This window comes from Mustela putorius, unplaced genomic scaffold (assembly GCF_011764305.1).
Source record: "Mustela putorius furo isolate JIRA1106 unplaced genomic scaffold, ASM1176430v1.1 tig00003863_pilon_pilon_pilon, whole genome shotgun sequence".
NCBI classification, from domain to species: domain Eukaryota; kingdom Metazoa; phylum Chordata; class Mammalia; order Carnivora; family Mustelidae; genus Mustela; species Mustela putorius.
The window spans coordinates 14,603,441-14,624,763 of NW_025422015.1; the positions used below are offsets into that span (position 1 = coordinate 14,603,441).

At 36.4% G+C, this 21,323-nt stretch overlaps 1 protein-coding gene across 1 annotated transcript in view; it reads right to left on the bottom strand.

Annotated features, from left to right (window-relative positions):
- Positions 1–1,245: 1,245 nt before the first annotated feature.
- Positions 1,246–21,323, bottom strand: part of LOC123387827 (short coiled-coil protein B-like) — a 35,080-nt gene continuing 15,002 nt past the window's right edge. Inside the window, exons 3-4 of the mRNA XM_045066217.1 lie at positions 1,770–1,854; positions 1,246–1,323 (exon numbers count right to left, since the gene is read on the bottom strand). Of these exons, the coding sequence (XP_044922152.1) occupies positions 1,246–1,323; positions 1,770–1,854 (163 nt within the window). The remainder of the gene's footprint in view (positions 1,324–1,769; positions 1,855–21,323) is intronic.

Below are 21,323 nucleotides of genomic sequence, written 5' to 3' on the forward strand. Positions count from 1 at the left end.
GTCATGGCTTTAAAATTATTTTAATGATGTGGGAAAACAAATGCATTGACATGTTAAAATAATGAAGTATACAACAAATTTCATCCCTTCTAGATAATCAATGCAGATAGAAAAAAAAATAAACTGAAAATAAATACCCTAAAAATTTTAGCCATAATTATCTCAAATGTAGGTATGTTATTTTTATTTTCTTACTGCAAACATTCTCTGTTAGCAAAAAATTCTTAAAAAAATAAAACAGGTACCCCCCCCAAAAAATAATAAAACTGGCCCATAAAGTTATGAAGTTGATAAACAGATTAGAAAAAGTTAATATCGGGGCACCTGGGCGGCTCAGTGGGTTAAAGCCTCTGCCTTAGCTCAGGTCATGATCCCAGGGTCCTGGGATGGAGCCCCGCATCAGGCTCTCGGCTCAGCAGGAAGCCCACTTCCTCCTCTCTCTCTACCTGCCTCTCTGCCTACTTGCTATCTCTGTCAAATAAATAAATAAATAAATCTTAAAAAAAAAAGAAAAGAAAAAGTTAATGTCCTTCACATCTACAAGCAAAAGATTTGGTCAGAATTAAAGCCCTTAGGCTTCAGGCACATTATTGGAAAGCAGAAAGTGAGCATGAAATCTACTTCCTGTTTGAAGACATGGCACCGAGGACCGCGGAGGGGGCGTAATTTATAATGCCGTGTTGATCAGAGAACTACCAACAATGTAGACCATGTGGATGAAATTCAAAAGCTGGAGAAACCAGCCCACCTCGAGAAGCACTTTTTGGCACAGCCTGATTAATTCTATCACAAGGTAGATCACACTGTCTTCACCATATCAGTAAAACCCACAACGGAACAATTGTTCTAGTTTGCCGGTGTGTGGATTAAAAACAATATACACAATTATTCATTGTTGACTTTTTAAATGAAAAATGAAGGGGTGCCTGGGTGGCTCAGTGGGTTAAGCCTCTGCCTTCGGCTTGGGTCATGATCCCAGGGTCCTGGGATCGAGTCCGGCATCAGACTCTCTTCTTGGCAGGGACCCTGCTTCCTCCTCTCTCTCTGCCTGCCTCTCTGCCTACTTGTGATCGCTCTCTGTCAAATAAATAAATAAAATCTTTAAAAAAATAATGAAAAAGGTGAAACAAAGCAGAAGAGACTACAGAAAAAGTCGAGATCATTTATATGAACCTTTATTTTTTCCAAAATTTTTATAAGAACTATGTCAACAAAATTTTCAAAAATTTATTTGAATTTTGATGATTAACACTTATATTTAAGGATATGAAGAGTTATGATGAAGTTGCCAACAATTTGTTCTGCATCTTCATAAACGATTAACTAAAGGAAGAGAAAACAAGCTTAAATCACAGTTAAGAGAGAATTTTTTTTTTTTGGAGGGGAGGAGCATAAATAAAAAAGATCATGATGAAATTATTGCAGCCGATTGCTTTCAAGTTTATTGTCTTGCCAGACTCAGAGATCTTCAAATTAGCACATTCAGCAGTCTGGCTTGCTTTATTTAGGCTTGCACCTCAAGCCTTAAGTGTCTGTCTAAAAGCAGAGGAATAGATAGAATGACCTGTTCCTCTCCCTTAAAATTCCTATGTTAATAGACCACAAAACATTGCGTAAGAGAGAGATTAAATAAATAGCATGCTATATTTTAGTCTTGAAAAAACAGTTAATAGATATTGCATTAAAAAGATGCCAGATACATATTGGACCATTTGCCTTTAATTGCACATCACATCTCTAAATAGTCAGCCACAGTGGATGGGGCATACCTGGAAGAGGACTTTGGGAGAATAGACGTGAGGCCTGTGGGTGGGCCTTGCAACTGTTAAACCATTAGTGAATGGAATCTCTTTCCTAGAGGAGAAATGTAATTTTGTCAGGAGAAAGAGAGAACTGTTTTCTTTTTTTATGAAGCAGAATTCCATTCTAATTCTCTGAGCCTTTTACTATAACTGCTGTAGCATGTGTTTTAAATTACATTGTATGCATGTGTTCCCCATAAAATTAGCCATCCTGACCCATTGTTCCACAGTCCTTCCTTTCATCACATTTTAGAGGCCTGTGTTCCATATTAGCAAATAACCCTTAGGGAAAATTATGCATTTTCCGTACACCAGCTTTGTTACATATTTGATAACACTTATTGTATATTTAAGGATATGGTCGATATAAAAATTTTTTTTAAATAATAAAACAAGTGGCCAATTGTTTCCTTGTGGAAAACAAACTAGGAAGTCAAAATGAATATATCTAGCATCAATATCAAAACAGAATTAGCAGCTCCAGTTTTAACCCATATGTTTGTGAATATATAACTCCATCAATATGTTAACTAGGGTGAAGGCACATTGCCAAGTTTAGAACCCACTCAAATTCCTTGGGTTCTGAGTTTAAAATGAAATTTGAAACTTTCCAGGTTCAAGGTCCTTTTTGGTGCTGTAAAAATGTGACTTCCTGGTTGAAAAAACTAAAATTTTTTGGACACCAGCTTGCTCACACAAAACAATATGATAAGTGTGAATAAATCAGTAACATATGGTTACATTTTCTTTTTAAAAATCTATGATTTTTTTTAAAACATTCTAAATGGAAAATTCATGGTAAAAACATGCATTGGATTTAGCCAACTCTAAATCATTTTAAAAATATTTTTAAGGCATTTTTCTCTCAATGGATATGTGGCAGAATTTCCAGCCCATAATGTTAGTGTAACTGCACTCTTTTCCCCAACCCTCCCCCAAGACCTTCAAATTAATGCACAAGAGAAAACAAAGCGCTGCTAAGTTCTCCTGTCTCCTGCTCTTTTTCTCTCCTACTTCCTTGAGTGTGTCCTGAAAAACTTTATGTATCATTTCTGCAATGGCACAGATGTTTTTAAATTAAATTGTGCTTCAAACTGCTCTAAATGTAAAGCTCTAGGGAATAGCAGCAAAGGCTGTACATTAATGATGAAAAAGAATACATTTGTTAGTAATTCAGAATAGACGTCCCAGAGATGAGAAGTGTTTCCTTGTCCTCAACCTATAATCTATCAATCCATTCATCAAAATTAACTACTACACGGATATTTTCTCAAAATGACTCCTGAGTACCCAAGAGTGGTAAATAAAAATACAACAAAATAATCGAATATTGTAGCATCGCAAATCTCAGTATGTTGGTTTGTGTGTATGTGTGTGTAAAATACTATTTTCTGTATTTTATTTCCTTTAAAATGCTTTCTGTCATCAAGTACCTAGAATTACACTTTGACATTAAGAAAGTTTCTAGGCTGTAGTCAACCTTATATGCAAGCTCACTTAATTGTCTACCTAAATGGTTTCTGAAAACAAGATTATATTATCCCTGTGAGCTTATGACTGCAATTCTATTCAGTTTTCTAGAACTCTACATGTTCATTTCTCTGAATACTGCATGTTTTCTGAATTTGGTCAGGGCACTTTGCCAACTGCACATTTTGAGAGTTGTACTGACTTACTTACTAAGCTCAAACATTGCAGAGATCTGACCTAGGTTTGGACTACCTATCAGAATTTATTACTTAATGGATTTCTAATTTCAGAGTACTAAAAACAATATCCTATTTCTTCTAAACACTAATTACCTTAGTATCGTTGTGACAGACCACTTATTTATCTTAATTTTCATTCAAATAATATATATAACCATATGGACATTGTATATGGAATATTTACTACCGTAGTGTATAATATTCAACTAGGTTATTTACAGAGAGGGAAAAAAAAACAAGGAAATTATTTAATAAACCAAGAAGACTGTAAGTTTTTATATTTTATGTGATAGTACAAATTTGGCAATACCACACAGCATTTATCTATATAAAACTTAGTTCTAAGCCACAGAGAGTTACAGTTCCCTAAACTGTAGCAGATTAATCCATGAAGGTTGTCTCCCAAATCTCTAATTATAATTAATAAATCAAATTACTATGATGACTTAAGTATTTTGTATCATAATATAGTGTGTCTGTTTTCTGCTTCCCATGAAAAGAACATCACCCTACAATTTTCAGGAATGGTGAAAATTTCCTAAAAAAATGGAAATTCAACTGTAATAATGTTGAGTGTAGTTATTCAACTCTTAACAAAGTTTTATTGTGTATCTGTAAAGGAGGAGGTATCTTCCTACATTCTGGAGGTTTTCAATAGCTACATAGATTTTATGCCATACATGTTGAGAAATATCATTCTGCTATGACTATGATTTTTTTCATGTTTCCAAAAATTACCCAGTTTTCAACTTTGTCTTCTTTAGATTTTATTTACATTTAACATCATATTATATGAAAGACATATTTTAACATCCTCCTCCTAAATAAAATTTTATTTAAGTAAAAAGGGAAACAGCATAAAGCAACATCCCTATGTTATAATTACTTGCTAAGTTCTTATACATTTTTAAAAGCTGGAAGAAGTGATGTCTTAATAGATGGATTTGGGAAATTTGATTTCTATTGATCAATTCTTAATCAAGATTAAAGTATCACTCAAACTGAAAATGAGAAGTACATCTTCAAAATGTTTTATTCCATTACCAATCAAGTTAAGAATGACTCTTGTGTTTTACCCTGGCAAGTTTGGGTTCCGTGTAATTGTGAATAATCAAAGTGAATGAAATAATAAAACATTTACAAATGATGAGTATTTCTAATTAACAGGTTATATTAGCAAACATGTATATGCCTAGATTTATGAATCAACAAATAAAAACAATTTTAGTGTCACTTCCTATGTTTAATGACTTTTTCTCTTATTCAGCATCCTCCCACTCAGGAAGAAGATACAGTAATAAAGTAATTGCTGAAAGTGATGCTGCATTTTTTTTTCAAAGTGAAGAAACAGATCTGGTTGAGAAATGTACCTACAGAGTGTAATACCGGCCATTCAGCTTACTCACTTAAATTATCCATATTATTGAACACAGAAACCTAAGGATTGGAGACGAGTGTCAGAAATAGTTAAAGGAAGAGCAAACCTTCTAAAAATGTGTAGGAGTTGGAAATATTGTAAAGAACATCCATGGGTATAGACGCATAGAATTCAAGAGGCTTTAATTTGAAAGAAACCTCCTTTACACATGTAGTTGTTTATTATCAAATTTCTGTCAGATCGCTATGTGTTCCAGTTTACATCGTTTTGATAACTGGGAATCCACTGCTTCATAAGGGCAGCTGAATTCATTTTTTAAAGAGTTCTAGCTATTTTAAACCTCTTGCTTCATCTGCCTCACTAAAAATTCTACTTCTGGATCTGAGTTCTTTCCTCTAAAGTTAAACAGAAATCCACTTTATACATCATTCCTTCATATATATAATCACCACGTCTACTGTCTTCACTTCTTCACTTCTACAAGAGAAATATCCTCGATTCATATAAATATTCCTCAAAGGGCTTGGCCTGCAACCCATTCAATCATCTTGATGCCACTTTTGTCATTATCCTCTGGGAAGAAATTTTCTGGTGATTTAGCAAGAGCGAATTCAATAAAGGATATATGTACAAATATGTCCACTGATGTGTATATGTTCACTTAATTTGGTAATTCAGGATTACGAATGAACAATGAATGTCCATTGGGTGAGAAAGCATGGAAGTGTGATCTTGACCAAATGTTCTCAATGAAATCTGTTTATATCATTAAGGGACTTGGCATAGTGGCTGAAGGTGATTTCAGGTATCCAAGAACAGAGCTTACCCTCACCCCTGATGATGTCACCATGGAAGTGTATGAATATAAGTGGATGGAAGATACATGATAATGGAAGCAAATCTATAGAGTGATTACCATGGTGCCAAACATGGAGTTTTGCACTGCTGTGGACCCTCACTCTGCCCACACATATATGTGTGTGAATCCAAAAGGAAAACCTTACTATTAACTTCTATATCAATATTACCTTTCCTGACTAGCTGTCCAAAAAATTAGTCTCACCATTCTAAAAGAATAGTCTCACCAGTGGAGAAGAAAAAGTTTAAGACCTTCTTTCCCCCACCTGAAGTGTGGACGCTACAATATAGCCAGAAGAAGAGAAGAATCAATGAGCATCACAAAAATCCAATATTTCTGTACTGAATGTTGAAAAAAAACAAAAGTCGGGTTGCTTGATTTTATTTTTTGTTTGTGAGTTTGACTTTGGAACCCACAGGTCCATGAGATGGAGCAATGGGAAACAGGCAGCTACAGCCAATTTGTTGACATTTTTGGCCAAATACAAGACTCTAGATGGCAGCATGTCACTGAGTAGGGTAAAAAGCTAGTTGTTCAAAGGTGACTCGTGTTGAGCACCGAAATAGGTAGTGATGGTCAAGGCATTCATGATTACATACATAGAGCTTAGCACTGCTTACCTAACTAGAACAGCCAGTGACCATGGCTGCAGCAAACATTCACAGCTGCTCTCCCCAGGCCCACAGTGAGCATACTGAGAGTCTTCAAAGGGTAATAGAATCCCAGAAATTTGAGTAAGTAGGAAAATGTCAGAGTTGACTTCTGAGTTGACTTTGGGGGGAAAAAAATTCCATGCTTGGGAACTAGACACCATCTCCCATTCTCCTAGATGTGAATACATACAAAATACATGTAAAATAACAAAATACTACATCTGCATTTCACAGCACAAAGTTCCTTGACCTCATTGGGCAGCTGAAGAGGTGTATTTACTAAAACATACCAGGCTGAAGGAGACAGGATTTTGGCCCAGGGACAGGGGTGAACACATCTATTAGCTCAAGGACTTTGGAAACACTGACAAACATTAAAAGGAAATAGTTGATTGGTGTAGGTTCTCAACTAGATGCTTTTAAATTAATACTATTAGAAAAAAATATTACAAACCCTTTAAAAATCTCCCACTGCCCCCAATTCCATTTTTCTTTTAGCCGCGTATCTCATGCTCTACTTATTTTTCACAATCAATTCATATTATAAGCTCATTTGGTTTGGGTCAACAAAAATTCCAAGATAGATTTTATATGAATTATATTCTGGACTTGTCTTTTCTCTCCTACAGGTGGAATTAATAGCATGAACCTAAATGTAGGTATCAAGGTTGATTCTCATTAAATTTTATCTTGTTAGTTTTGGTCCATTATTTGAGCCTATTGAAATAATTTTTCATCTTGGTTCTCTCATCCATTATATTCTCTCTCATTCTCATCACTGTATAAATTAGTTGATAAATAGTATCCTTTATCCTTGAGGTCCAAATGGGCCAATAATAAATAGAAAATGTTCCTTAAGAAGTGATTTTCTTCAGTCTATTGACTTTTGAGTGCAATCCATTTGCCTATTTCAGGCTTAATGAATGTACAGGTTATGGTCTGAGGTTTTGTCTAAAGACTAATATATATAGCTTTTGGAATAAAGCATCATTAACCATGATTTGTAGAATGATGATCAGTCAAACCATTCTTCTTATTTACTTCCATTTTCATTAATGCACTTAACTTTTATTATTTTTTTCTTCACATACTTTCATTTTTCTATGACACATTCTCTGAAATGTTTAATAGTTTAATCCATAGAAAGAAAAGGAGAAGAGAACTAAAGTCATTGTTATTCCATATGATTCAGGAACTTTGTATGACATATGCTTGATATCTTTCATCTCCACAATCCCATGCATAATGTTTTATTCTCATACTTTTTAATAGGTGAGGAAACTGAGATTCTAAAAAGAATTATGCACATTGGCTAAAAGCACTGAAGTGATAAATGGTGAATCTCTAACCCAGAACCAGGTTGACCTGCTTTGAAAGGTTGCTTATCTTGCTTTCTATGAAGGGTGCACTCATCTGACTTCACAAGTATTCTTTGATGATGTGTTTTAAAATACTGTGCAAAAAAGGCCCTGGAATACAAGGAGAAACAAAACAAAACAACAGAAGTGAGGATAGTAAGGATAAGACAGGTATAAGAATATCATGAATACAAGGTGAATGGGATTGGCAACAAGAAAGACACAAACGCTGCGGTTGGAAAAGAAGGAGAAGGAAAGCTACCTTTGGTTGAGAAAGCTGTGTGTGTCCCATGCCACTTCTTTCATCTGGACTTGCATCTCTGATTGCGTGGATCACTCTGACTTCTCCCCACCCCTTCCAGTGCTGTGAACAACTGCCCTGCACAGGAAAAGAGAGCATGCTTTGGAATCAAGTACACCTGGATCTGTTCCCTGGGCATGTCACTTTACATTTCTAAGGCCTCAGTTCCTTTTTGCAGGAAAACTGTCACATTAACACCTAAACACAAGATTGTAATAACAAATTAAGTTACATCATACATGTCATATTGGTCCACAGTATATATTCTCAAAATGGTTTTCCATAATCTTACTGTGTCTCAAACTATTTTTTCCTGAACATTATGTGCTATGTGTAAGTCCTGTTTTTTGGTGTTATGTCTCATTTCTCTGCTAAGAATCATTAATTACTCAGTTTGCCTTCCTCATCATTTTGTGCCAGATTGATAAAATCTTCCCCAATCCATTCTTTCCTACCTATGGACTTTATGACTACAACTGTGTATGAGTCAGACCAAGAACACTACTGACTTATGAATATGTCTCATCCTCATCCCAGTCTCAGGGCTTTGGCCATTTTTACTCTTCCTCCTCCTCTACTTATTCTTCACACAAAATTGATTCATCACCAAAGATTCAGCTCTGGTCCCATAGTCACAATTAACATCTCCCACCTTTATTGATTTCTTCTTCTTCCTGTGAACTCTTACAGTGATTAGTATTCATAGAAAAGAATTTAGCACTTTATTTCAGACCTTTTCCCAGATTCTACCTTTTTCCTTCAGACAAACCCCCAAACTAGGCCTTCCAACTTAATCCTGTCCTAATTCTCAGGCCAATCAGGATATGAGGCCTATAGGCCTACAAATATCATGTAGGCTCAAACTATGCTATTATTCATACAAATTGGCCCAACATAAGACCCCACGGGTCCAGGCCCCCAATCCAGCACAGCCTCTTAGGCTCCCTGAGTCTGTCAAATAACATCCCCTCAGTTCATCCTTGATGTCAGTGTGTTTTCAGTGTATCTGTTCCTTTTGTTCTCTAATGTTGCCCCAGTTCACACAGTTGAATATCTGCCTTGCTCCTCAGATAGCAGCATTCAAAGTTTGCTTGGAAACTACCTAATTCATACATATACTTCTCCACTCCCTTTGAGTTCTTCGCTGCTCTTACTAGTTATAGTACCCCAAATTAAAAATAACCATAACAACAAAAATAACAATAATATATAACCTCTGCTGAGTGCTTACCTCGTTTTAGGCACTGTTCCAAAAATTTTACATGTCTTATTTCCGTTAATCTCTACAGCAATCCTATGAAGCTTATTAAAATGAAAACTGAAGCTGCAAAGGATATCTCTTCCCCGGTCATAGGGCTAATAAGTGAATAATCCAGGAGAGGATGCAAAGCAAGGTAAACAGCGTCCACAGCGTACCCTCATAGGACTGCTTCAGAATTAAGAGTTGTGTCACTTCATACCCATTAAAGGATTCCCTGAAAGGTAATCAGTTCTGTCAGCTGGACTCAAGATATGAGTATAGCCTAGCTTACCCACTCTGAGCTTCATTTTAATCAACTGAAAATTCTTGAAACCAAACTTGGGCCTCATGCACCAGCTCTAGCATTCGAACTGGTCCCAGCTGGGTCAGTCCCCAGTATCTGACAAGCCCAGTTAGACAGCACAGTCCAGCTCTCATCTGCCTCATGCCATAATACAGGCAAAGTCTTAATCTGAATTAAGAGTCCTAAAGTCAAATAGTATGCAATCTAATTGGTACACCATCCTATATCTGCAAAAAAACAAACCATACAGAATAAACAAGATGTGTAACCCTATACACACGCATATATTCAAGCCCTTTGGGAGAAAGATCACGCCGTGGGAGCAAGATCTGAAGTCTTCAAATGATTTTAAGAGAATTGTAAAAAAAAAAAAAATGTCTGATACAAAAGAAACATAAGAAGCAGGAAAAAAGAAAACAGAACATATAATAAAGAGATTCAATATGTGACCTCTCCAACAGTAGGTTTAAGTAGGGACACTGTTGTCACCTTTATTAGCTATATAATTTTGGGCAACCAAACCTGAGTATTCTCAGTTGTAAATTAAGAATGAAAATCTAGAACTAACTGCAATGTCTTATGGGAAGGATAAAAAAAGAATAATACATATAAAAACATCTGTTACCCTTAAATTGCTATATAAATATTGTATTGAAGCTTTACTCAAATTTATTTACACGTCAAACAACCCCATTGAAATTATCACCTCAAATTCCGCAAACAAATAATTCTAAACACACAACCTCTATCTATACATACAAAGTTAATTACTCAGTACTTTTTGGTAAGTCCTTTAAAGTTTGTGTTGGAGAAAATATTTAGTGAGTTGTTCTCTTTATTTTGCATGTACAGAGTCAACCATGTTCTTAATTCTCCCAACTCTGACCTCAACCTCTGGTTCTCAGTAGTTCTTGGACAATGTCCCCTGAAGGAGTTGTCACCTGAGAAAAATGCACTGGTCCTCCCTCTATTCTCAGGCTAAATCTAACAGAGTTTTTCATGGAGTCCCCTTATTTCTACTGCACAGAAATTCAATGTATTAAAAAATATTCAAAATTCAAGCAAAAACAGCATTTATATGTCTTTATTTTAAAACATCCACATTAACTTCTTGTTCTTTGGTTTTCCTTTTGGACAGTAGAATGACACTGAATACCTGAAAACACTATTACTTTGATTGCCAGAATAATGTACTATTTTCTCTTCTATTTGGTACAGGGTTAGGATTCCATCTTGAGTCTGGAATAACTCTGAGATGGGTTACATAAGCATGAAAACACCTTGTCATCATTTGCTTTAAGACTTTATTTGAGAATGTTTTAAATCCTAGAAAATCAGAGAAGTGTCAGCAAAACCTAAATTTGGTATGGCATTTGAGAATCGCGCGATTAGAGTCCTCTGTTGAAAAGATGACTGAAAACACGGTTGTTCAGAGACGTCTGTGCTATGAATGTGGTAAGAGGCTGCAGCGAGAGAGCTTGGCTTTGATGATGAAGCAGCAGAAACGTGAAATGCCAAAACAGCTCTGCACTTTCACAGAACTGGTTAGAAGTACAGGAGATCATAGGCAAGGAATCATAATCTTGTTTGGCATTTGAGAGTATTAAGTAAAACAACAGCCCTGGGTTTATTTTGTGGACTATTCTATAGGAAGAAGGAAGTGACTGGATTAACAACAACAACAATTTATTTGTTTGGTTCATAGCCCTTTTCTTTGGGACTATTGCTTCAGAAAGCTTGCTTTAGTTGTCACTTAGAATGATAAATATTAATGATTTGAGGACTGTTTTGCATCCCAATCCTTGGAGAAGAAATTGGACCTAATTTTAAAGAATTTCAGATCTACTAACTTTGTTAGCCAAGCTAAGAAGATAAGGACTGCTAGGCTTTTCTTGGGACGGACAATTTTTACATGGTTAAAACATTCTGCCAAAACGTTGTAAGCACACAAAATTTTGATAGGAGAATTTTCTTTTATCAATGGTGTTGATATTAAAAGCAAAAGAGCCAGTTATTTTACCAGAAAAATTAGTTTATTCAGGGATAGCAGAAGAACAGCAATTTGGGAAAAGCAAACTATGGCAAACCATAGACAATTCTGAAGAACAGAGGAGAGGGGCTTGCTTCTATAGGGGAAAGGAGAAAGTTGAGTGGGGCTGTTTTGCTGAGTTATCATTGGCTGGTCAATGACAAATTCTTCTTTCCTTCTACTGAGGTATGTAAAGTAAGTTTCTTTATATGGGGAAGTGCAAGATCTGCTTAGTATTATGAGTGGTAGTACATGAAATCTCACCCTTCAGGTTTAAATGAGGTTTCCTTTATTTTTACTGTGGCAAAAGCAGGTATGATTATCACATTTAGGTTTACAAACCAATTTCTGGTCACTCTTTTCCAGCCTCAAAACTTATTTATCGCTGGCTCGATACAGGAAAAGAGAACTGCCTCTAAAGCACTCGTGGGAGGCCATTGAGCATTTGGAGAGATTTTAGGTCAGTATGTCTTAGCAAGAGGGGGCGTCTCCTCCTAATGTAATAACTGAGGAGCAATTTCATTAACAAATGCCAGTTTGAAGCCTGTCTGGTCCTGGTTTGGCTACATAGAGATAAATATTAATCAGAATCCACTTACTGACATTTTTCTATCAAAATAAGCAGAAGCATAATTCAGATATGAGGAAGTTTTGCAGAAATAGCAAGGGATAAGTTTTGGAAACAGTAACCAAATGTAAGCTCTGATGACAAAGCCAATTCATTAGAATGTACTAGCCCATCATCAACCTCTCCGGCAGCTAGAGGGGACCACACTATCCCATGAAAAGATAGAAGAGGTGGAGGCTTACATTACTATAAACATATTATGAGGAATGGCTAAGAATTGGGAAAATGATACTACCCTATCACCATGTCCCCAAATCCATGACACCCCCAAAGGGCTCTACAATACAGCCTTTGTAACAGCAAACACATACTTTGGATTCAATGCTCTTCTTAACCTACATAAGAAACACCAAAACTTTCAGCCTTACCTGAACCAAATGAAAATTAGATCAAAGAAAACGGAAGTATTCAAAAATTGTGTAGGTGGACTTTCATATCTTTCATCTATAATAAAAGTGAAATGGGACCCCCAACTCCTATTACAGAAATAAAACAGAATGTAATTTTGAGGAAAATTCATGTAGTTCTAAGAATAAAAGTGGAAGAATCACCATTCCAAACCAGTTAGTGGAATTTCCTCTCCAGAATTTTTCCTTCCAAATAGATACAGCTAGAAAATATGAGAAGGTTATTTTAGGCTTCTTGAAACACAACATAAAGAGCAAGAGACACACAAACATGCAGTCTTTCTTAATGAGCTCAAATTGTTGGCTTTGCAGTAACACCACCTGGATTCAAATCTTAGCTTGTTTGCTATGTGAAAATGGGAGTGTTACCTAACCTCTCTGGGCTGAAATTCTCCACTTTAAAAAAAGGGAGTTAAAAAGAGTTAAAAAAAGGAAATAACTCAAAGATAGGCTATAAGAATTAAGTGAAACTCTTAAAGTGATTAGAATGCTTCCCAACATATTTCTAATACTTCATTCACTCATTTTATTTATTGAACACCTGCTCTGTGCAATTAGGATCCTAGTGCTTGGGTTACAGCAGTGAAAAGAACAATGTTTCTGCCCTCATGAACTTTATATTCTAGTGGATTTTATCTATTATGTGATTAAGCTATTATCCAAGAATTTATTAAAAATTAAAATTAAATGTTTTTCATTTCAACATGTACCAATGCACTAATGCATTATAGACATAAGACACAGTCCAGCACTCATTTTAAAGTAACTGAAGCCTGAGGAGGAGAAGTGAGAAAAGACTTTAAAATAACCAAAAACATCTGCACACATGCCCTGAAAGCAATGTTTAAAAAAAAAAATTAAATTTGGGATGTAGAGATCTTTTTGAGAGTTTATTAAATACCACAGATCTGTTTCTAATCAAGTTAAAATACCTACCTAAAGAACCAACAGTTCCACTTCTAGGTAGTTACACTCCCCCCCCAAAATTAAAAGATATGTCCACAAAAATACATGTACAAGAATGTTCATAGCATCCTTATTCATAATAGTCGAAAGCAAGTCAAATGTCTGGCAATAGTAAAGAGGATAGTGGAATTGTGATATAGTCATATGGAAGAACACTGCTCAGCAATGAATAGGAATTAACTATTGATAGATGCAATAACATAATGAAGCTCAAAAACATTAGAAATTAGACAGAAATGAATGTATATTATATGACTTCATTAAGGTGAGTTTAAAAAATAAGCAAAACTAATTTATAGTGATAAAAATCAGTAAGTAGTCACACTATGGTAGGTGGAAAATTGATTGGAAAAGGTGCCCAGGAAACTCCAGATAATGGAAATCTTTTATATATATTTTTTTAAATAATAACTACACAGGTGTATATAATTGTCACAACTCATAGAAATCAACTTTTAAGGTGGTTCCACTCCAATTATCAATTATACATATTAAAAAAGTAAGTCATTAAAAACTAAAAGTAAAAACTAAAGTACAGTAAAACTAAAAGTAAGTCATTAAAAACTTCTCCAGATACCCACATACTATATGTAATATTTCAGATGAAAAATGGACCCCAAGGTAAAATTTTCTCATATAGGTATTAGTGACAATAAGTTAAATATAAATGTTATAATTTTAAAAATGTGTATAGATAATTCAAGAAGAATCTTGTAAAGAAAAGGCTTGGTCTAATTCACTGACATTTTCTATATACTAAATCTGTTTTGACTTGCTTTCCCCACAGATAGTGAAAACAGAAGGCTGTACTTGATCAGGACATATTCACCATTAATTTTGAAAGGTGTGGATTTTGGTCATTTTTACTATTTCTCCTGGAAGGTACGTTGGGTGGAAAAGAAAGTTGTTAAGTGTACTGACTATGAGGGAATCTATTCAAATCTCTCCTTAATCACCATATTGTTCCTTGAACAATATTTTTACACATTCTAAAGAAATATGTGCTCGCGCACTTTAAAAAAAAAAAAAGCAATTTTCTATCAGGGATCTGTGACCCAGACCAAGCCATACAACTGCAAAAAATGCCTATAGAGACTAATAAGGAACCCGACTGTATGCTAATTTCAAATTAGCTTTTATACTAGCTTCAGGCTTCAAAGGGGGCTAGGAGGGAAGAAATACTTATACGAAAGAAAATTACTGTTGATTAGAAAAAGATCATCAGGAGAGAAAAAGACCATCCCATTTCTCTCTCCCTTCTGATTGGAGCAAAAGGCCATGGAGAGAAGAAAACAGAATTTTGTGGAAAAGGAGACAGAAGAAGAAAGCTAAATATAAAAGTGGCAGACTGGCCCAAAGGAGAGAGAGAAAAAAAAAAATCATTCAGACTGAAAGTTTGTATTTATTTCTATGAGAAAAAAAAAAGGGATTAGGTTAAAGAATGAGTTTTAATGAGAAGTTATCTAATAATATTGGCAAATATTTTCTGGGTATTATCTGGATAATAATTTATTATTTAACAGTGCTGCTTATTGATTTACAAAAGAGTTCAGTTTTTACAGAATAACATAATATCACAGGACAAGTGGTTCTATTTTATATATGCCTATGAGCAGTTTATACCTTTAATTCCTTATCCTGAGTCTACTGGCTTCTGTCCCCCTGAGGAAACCAGCTTTTGCTGCAGGTATAGAACCTGAGAGACAATAATCTGTACCCATAGATCTTATTCCTCTAATCCAAGCCTATAAAAAATGACTATTTTTATACATCTTACCTAAACTATTAGTATAGACCAATAGCTTTAAAACTTTTGACCAAGACCCTCAGTAAAAGACACATTTTACTTCATGACCCAAAATACACATCTACGTCACTGAAAGAGAAATCCAAAAAATAAATTAAATCCTTACCCATTGGGATTTGCTTGGATGGATTTTATTCTGTACCGCTTTTTCTGTTCCATTAACGCTAATTGTTGCCCACCGAAATGATTTCCCTATTGCAGTTTAAGAAGCACTTATTACAAATGCTTAATCCACTTCTCTTTGCCTAACCTATCTTTATGATTGGTAAAATGGCACTAAGTGTCCTTTGGCAATATGCTAGATACTGAGGGCCTTAAGACTAACTGAGCCATGAACTTTGGATCTGCAAAAGACCTCAGGAGAACTTGTCAAAAGCAGTTGTGGAGCTAGTAAGATATCTTTTCCCCCTGCCCTTCCTTTTGCTAACTCTGATGCTCATACTGTCCCCCTCTGAAATATGATCGGCCTCCACTCCCAGTGTCTAAGAGCAGGACCCAGCATCCTGCTTTTTCTCAACTGGGCAATTCAACTTGGCCTAATCAGAAACGGAGATTTACTGATTTAATACAGCTACACATTTTAATCAAATTGTGGTAGTTTCCAGCCCCTCAACAAAGGATTTATTGTTCTTTTCATTAACTATGTTTTGCCCTCAAATCTGTATTACCATCCTGAGTATAAATGGTGCAGATGGCAAATCAAAGGAAGGAAGGCTTTTCCTTATAGGAAATGCAGTGTATGGGGTGCCTGGGTAGCTCAGTGGGTTAAGCTTCTGCCTTTGGCTCGGGTCATGATCTCTGGGCCCTGGGATCAAGCCCCACATCGGAGTCTCTGCTCAGCGGGGAGCCTGCTTCCCCCTCTCTCTCTGCCTGCTGCTCTGCCTACTTGTGATCTCTGTCTGTCAAATAAATAAATAAAATCTTTAAAAAAAAAAAAAAAGGAAATGCTGTGTAATTATATGGAGCCAAAGCACAGCGTCTGAACCAAACCTATGTCTCTACAAGATGTCTAAGAGAAAAAAGGACAGTCTCCCAGCATGTTCACTCAGGGCAGCACGAGAAGGATGTATGACAGTGGGAAATGTAGAAGGAGGGTAGGCAGACAGCAAATTAAGCTAGTTGTTGGTGAAGCAATAGGGACCAGATACTCTTTAAGTGCACAAGTTCCAGTCCAGTCATTCCTCATCTCGGAGCACATTCGAACCACCTAAGAAGTCTGCTTAAACCATGATTAGCTGACCAGTGCGCTGTACAATCCAAGCCCTAACACTGGGCCACAGCCCAGAGATAGGGAGAGGCAGATGCACAGAGTCCTAAAGAAGCAGGAAGCAAGTAAATGTAGAGAAGGAAAGTATAAGCCATACGCCGGCCATATTTTCCTAGGATAGGTGTTTCCCCAGGATCCTATGGCTGCTGAATCATAACACAGACCTAATCTAAACTGCTGACACTGTAAGACTCTTAAGTAAGTTAGTAAGAAAAATGGTGGAAAGTTACCCCAAAAGGCACTACCAACTTGAGCAGATCATTATCATCATTAAAACCATATACTATTCTAACTTACACACTCATGTCTTAGTCCTTACCCCTTATGTGAGGAATAATAGCAGCTCACTGCTGTTGTAGCTGGGTTATTCTATCCTGCTTATGATGCTACCCAGCACCCTATAGCCACTGTCTTGAGGGTATTATGGCCATAATAGTACCCTAAATTATCACAGAACAGTATGAGTAAAACAGTTCTATAGTGCAGCTACTCCACGAGACACATGGCCTCCAAGCATTGACCTTAGAACTGAACAACCATTCATAATATTTCTATGAAAAATATGTTCCAGGCTCCAAACATTCTTTCAGGCAAACTTTTAAAACACCGTCTGCTTAGGAACTGTCCCTACTGATCTGAGATACATTTGTTTCGCTGAAGTTTGCTTCAGACTCTTTTTTACAAAGACATTTCCTGCTCTCCCTTGGAAGATGACTTCAAATAATAAATTGTCACCAAAAATGGACATGGAACTTTTAGAAAACAGTCGGGAGGAGGAAAAGATGAACAAGCTGAAAACAAGTCCATTTTGGGAAGGTTCTGAATGTCCTGGTTAAGGGAGCTTTTCACTTTAAAGGACAAACTACTCATCTAATGTGTGTTTCTTCATTCGAGGTCCTTAATATAGAACGCTACAATGTGAAAATAGGAAGCTGCATTTCTATGGCTTTAGCTCTAATGATACGAAGCTGCCTGGAATTTGTAGTGCACGCTATAGCAAGTTTCAGTTATTAAAAGAAAAACTATACTACCAAACCCCTTCCTAAAGTTTTATATGAGGTCCCAGGCTTTATGGACATTCAAGAGCAAATTGGGGCAAATACAGGAAATTCATAGACAGTTTAGCAGATTCAAGCTTCCCAATTATATTAAAAAGTTGAAAAGATGCTCTGGCAGAATCATTCCCTCTCTGGTTACAAGTCATAAATTCCAAAGTGTTGGTGTCAAACTGAGTCGATTGCACTCATTTATTAATATTTGGGATTCAATAAATGAGCTTGCTGAACATTAAGTATTAGCCACTTACTCTTTTACTGTGGTCTAATATAACAGCTCCAGCCAGCGTTTTCAGACCTCTCCCTGAAACCATACATGCATTGCCCCAGGGGGACTTACATAAGCCCCATCTGAGGAGAGGGGAGGGGGCAGGAGGAAATAGCAAATTGCAGGATCTGCTGATCTTGGATATAGGTCTCTGCAGGAGCTCCCAAATGTGTCTTTGTTTATGTTCTGGGCTCTGTGTTGTTGTGGGGCACACATCTAGAGGAAGGAATTTGTTACCTCAATAAAAAAAAAAAAATGTGTAATTAAGATTCAGATGTGGAAGAAAGGTAAAGTGAAAGGAATTAGGAATTTAAGGGCTATCCCAGTGTATTCCAAAGAAAACATTTACACATTTATAAAACATCTTTTTTTTTCTTTTTTAATATCTTGTCTTTAGTCTTATATAATGGTTAATAAATCTCCATTTCTCCACACAAAATAAAAAAAAGGTATGCCAATGATGCATGCATTCAGACCCAAAAACTACCCTACATGATCCATTCATATAATTAATGCAGTGTTTCTTGGCTAGTGTTACTGAACACACTGTGGAACTTACTATGTAGCAGAAAGATCACTGGCTCTGCTTCCTCACCATGCAATGTGAGTAAATTAGTCAACCTGTCTGACCCTTAGTTTTATTTTATTTAAAATGTGCATTATAAGGAAATATTAATGTGATGATTAAAGAATGAAAAAAATTAAGCAACCCAAGTACCTCTAAGATGCAGTTTCTTCCCCCCCTTCCCTTCTCTTTCTACTTTAAGAGCTATAGGTACATTTTTAAAAAGAAATGATATAAACGATCACAGCAATTCTCCAGAAAGCATAATATTTCATTGCAGCTATTGGTAGTGCACGCCACATACCGTTGGGCATGAGTAAATGGGACACCACTTTGGTGGCTGAATCCCGGGGCGGGGGGAGGGGGAAGAGGAGAAGGCAGGGAGGAGGGAAACAGTGGGTTTAAGTGTTAGCCAGAGGGTGGTCATTCCATGTGTGAAGCTCCATGGTGTTTCTTCTTAGACTCCAATCAGGCAGGAAGTGATCCTGTCAGTCCAATGATGTTTAACTGTCCTACTCTCCTTACACAGCCACGCAGTAGGAAAGTCAGGCCACAGAATATTCATGAGAAAGGGACCAGCATTTCCCTGGATAATAAATATGGCAAGCAAGTGAGCCACATGTCATGTAGCATATTGGAAGGAAGCAAAGCCTCTAGCAACATAACATTAAAAGGACTCAACTGATACTAAGCCCTGAGTACTTGCATATGTACACACAAAGAAAGTGACACAAACAGAAACAAAAATCTCCAGTATCTGTTCCATCTCAGTTTAGGAATATGAAACAGAGAATTACCCAGAAGTGCACATGCACTCCCACCCTGTCCCTGTAGACCAGGCATGTGCACATGTTGGACAATGAAGGAAAAGAAATTCACACTATAGCAGAACACAGACAAGAGTTCTGTAAGTGCCCTCACTGTAAGCTGAGTGGAGAAAAATAGATAAGGTATATCAGAACTTCATTACAGAGCATTCTAAATCTATGACACATATTTATGCTAGCCAAGTTTGTAACATTCTCTTTCATTCTTACTGCCAGCATTTATTTTCTCTTGGCTAGAGGAGGGCATGAGCTTTGTCTTTATTGCCCACTTTCAGACTTGTGATTTCCTTGTGTAGTAGATGCTCAGGAACTATCTGCTGAATGAATTAATGAATTTCTCCAGTTCTAAAGAAGACTCTGTCATTTTAGGGGCACCTGGGTGGCTCAGTCAGCTAAGTGTCTGCCTTACATCCAGGTCGCAATCCTGAGTCCTGGGATCGAGGTTTGCAATGGCCTCCCTGCTCAGTGGGGAGCCAGCCAGCTTCTCCCTCTCCTTCCGCCTGCTGCTCCCCCTGCTTGTGCTCTCTCTCAAATAAATAAATAAAACCATAAAGAAGAAGAGAAGAAGGAGGAGGAGGAGGAGGAGGAGGAAGAGAAGAGAAGAGGAAGAGGAAGAAGACTGTCATTTTAGATTAGCAGTTATGTTGACTGACATGAAAATGGACTCATGAAGAGCAGATCAGGAGAAAGGAGCCTCAGCCTGTGGATTAGGTTATTTCTTATTGTAGAGCCAGTATTTTCACTTAATGCATTTGTACTTTTCTATAGTTATTACACAAAGATTTCTTTAGGTCTGGGCTAATGTGACTATATCATCATTTTCTCTTAGTGATTGTAGTCAAGATTTTAATATTCAAAGGAATCCAAACCCCTTTTGTTAGTAGTTTCCTTTCTAGAACATGTGTCCATCGGCCCTGTTTCTGTATGGCTTTGTTTCAGGTGACTGAGGAAAAGCACATTTAGTATGTTAGTATAGTAGCCTGTTGAGAAGTAGCACCTTGAAAGATATAGACATTGGTTATATTTGCATGGGTATCTACTCCAGGGTATAAGTGAGTAAATCTCTGCCTCCCACTAATCAGTAATTTATGAACTTATCTAAATTGATCTTACACTAATTTATGTTTCCAACGTATTCTCTTTCTAGGCAGTGAGTTTCATATCATTATTCCCCTTTCTCCAAAATAATACATTTTATTTTGTCAGAATTTACCACAAGCTATTCATTAAAAGCTAATTAGTCTCCTACAAAATACAACAATACCAAAATGTTATCTTCATCAATACAAAGACTTTTAGTTTTACTATGGTTTAAATTTTATCTGTGTCTTTCCCATTTGTCATGACCTTACAAAGAACCATAATAGTCCAGTCATCATGATTTCCTCTTACAAAAACCGCATTTTTCCCCATGAGGTCATGTATGTTTAACCACTAATTGACTCCCTCATCATAACCTTCAGTGGATGGTGAAGGGGCTTGAGGGAGAATTACCAGTTTCTTTATGGAAAGGAATTTCATTAACAACCCCCCAAAAGTGTCACAAGTTAACCCCTAACACTCCAGCCACTTTTTTATTATTAAGGTATATGTCCTAATGTATATATGTGAAACCCTATAGAATGAACAACACCAACAGTGAACCCTAATGTAAATTATAGACTTTGGGTGATAATGACATATCAGGGTAGGTTCATCAGTTGTAACAAATATAACATTCACTCTGGTAAATGATGTACATAATAGGGGAGGCCATGCATGTGTGGGACAAGGGGTATATAGGAAATCTCTGACAAAGTACAGAGATTTTCCTGTAAACCTGACACTGATTTAAAAATTAGTCTATTTTTAAAAAACAAAGAAAACTACATAGAACATAAACACTGGACACTGTTTGGAG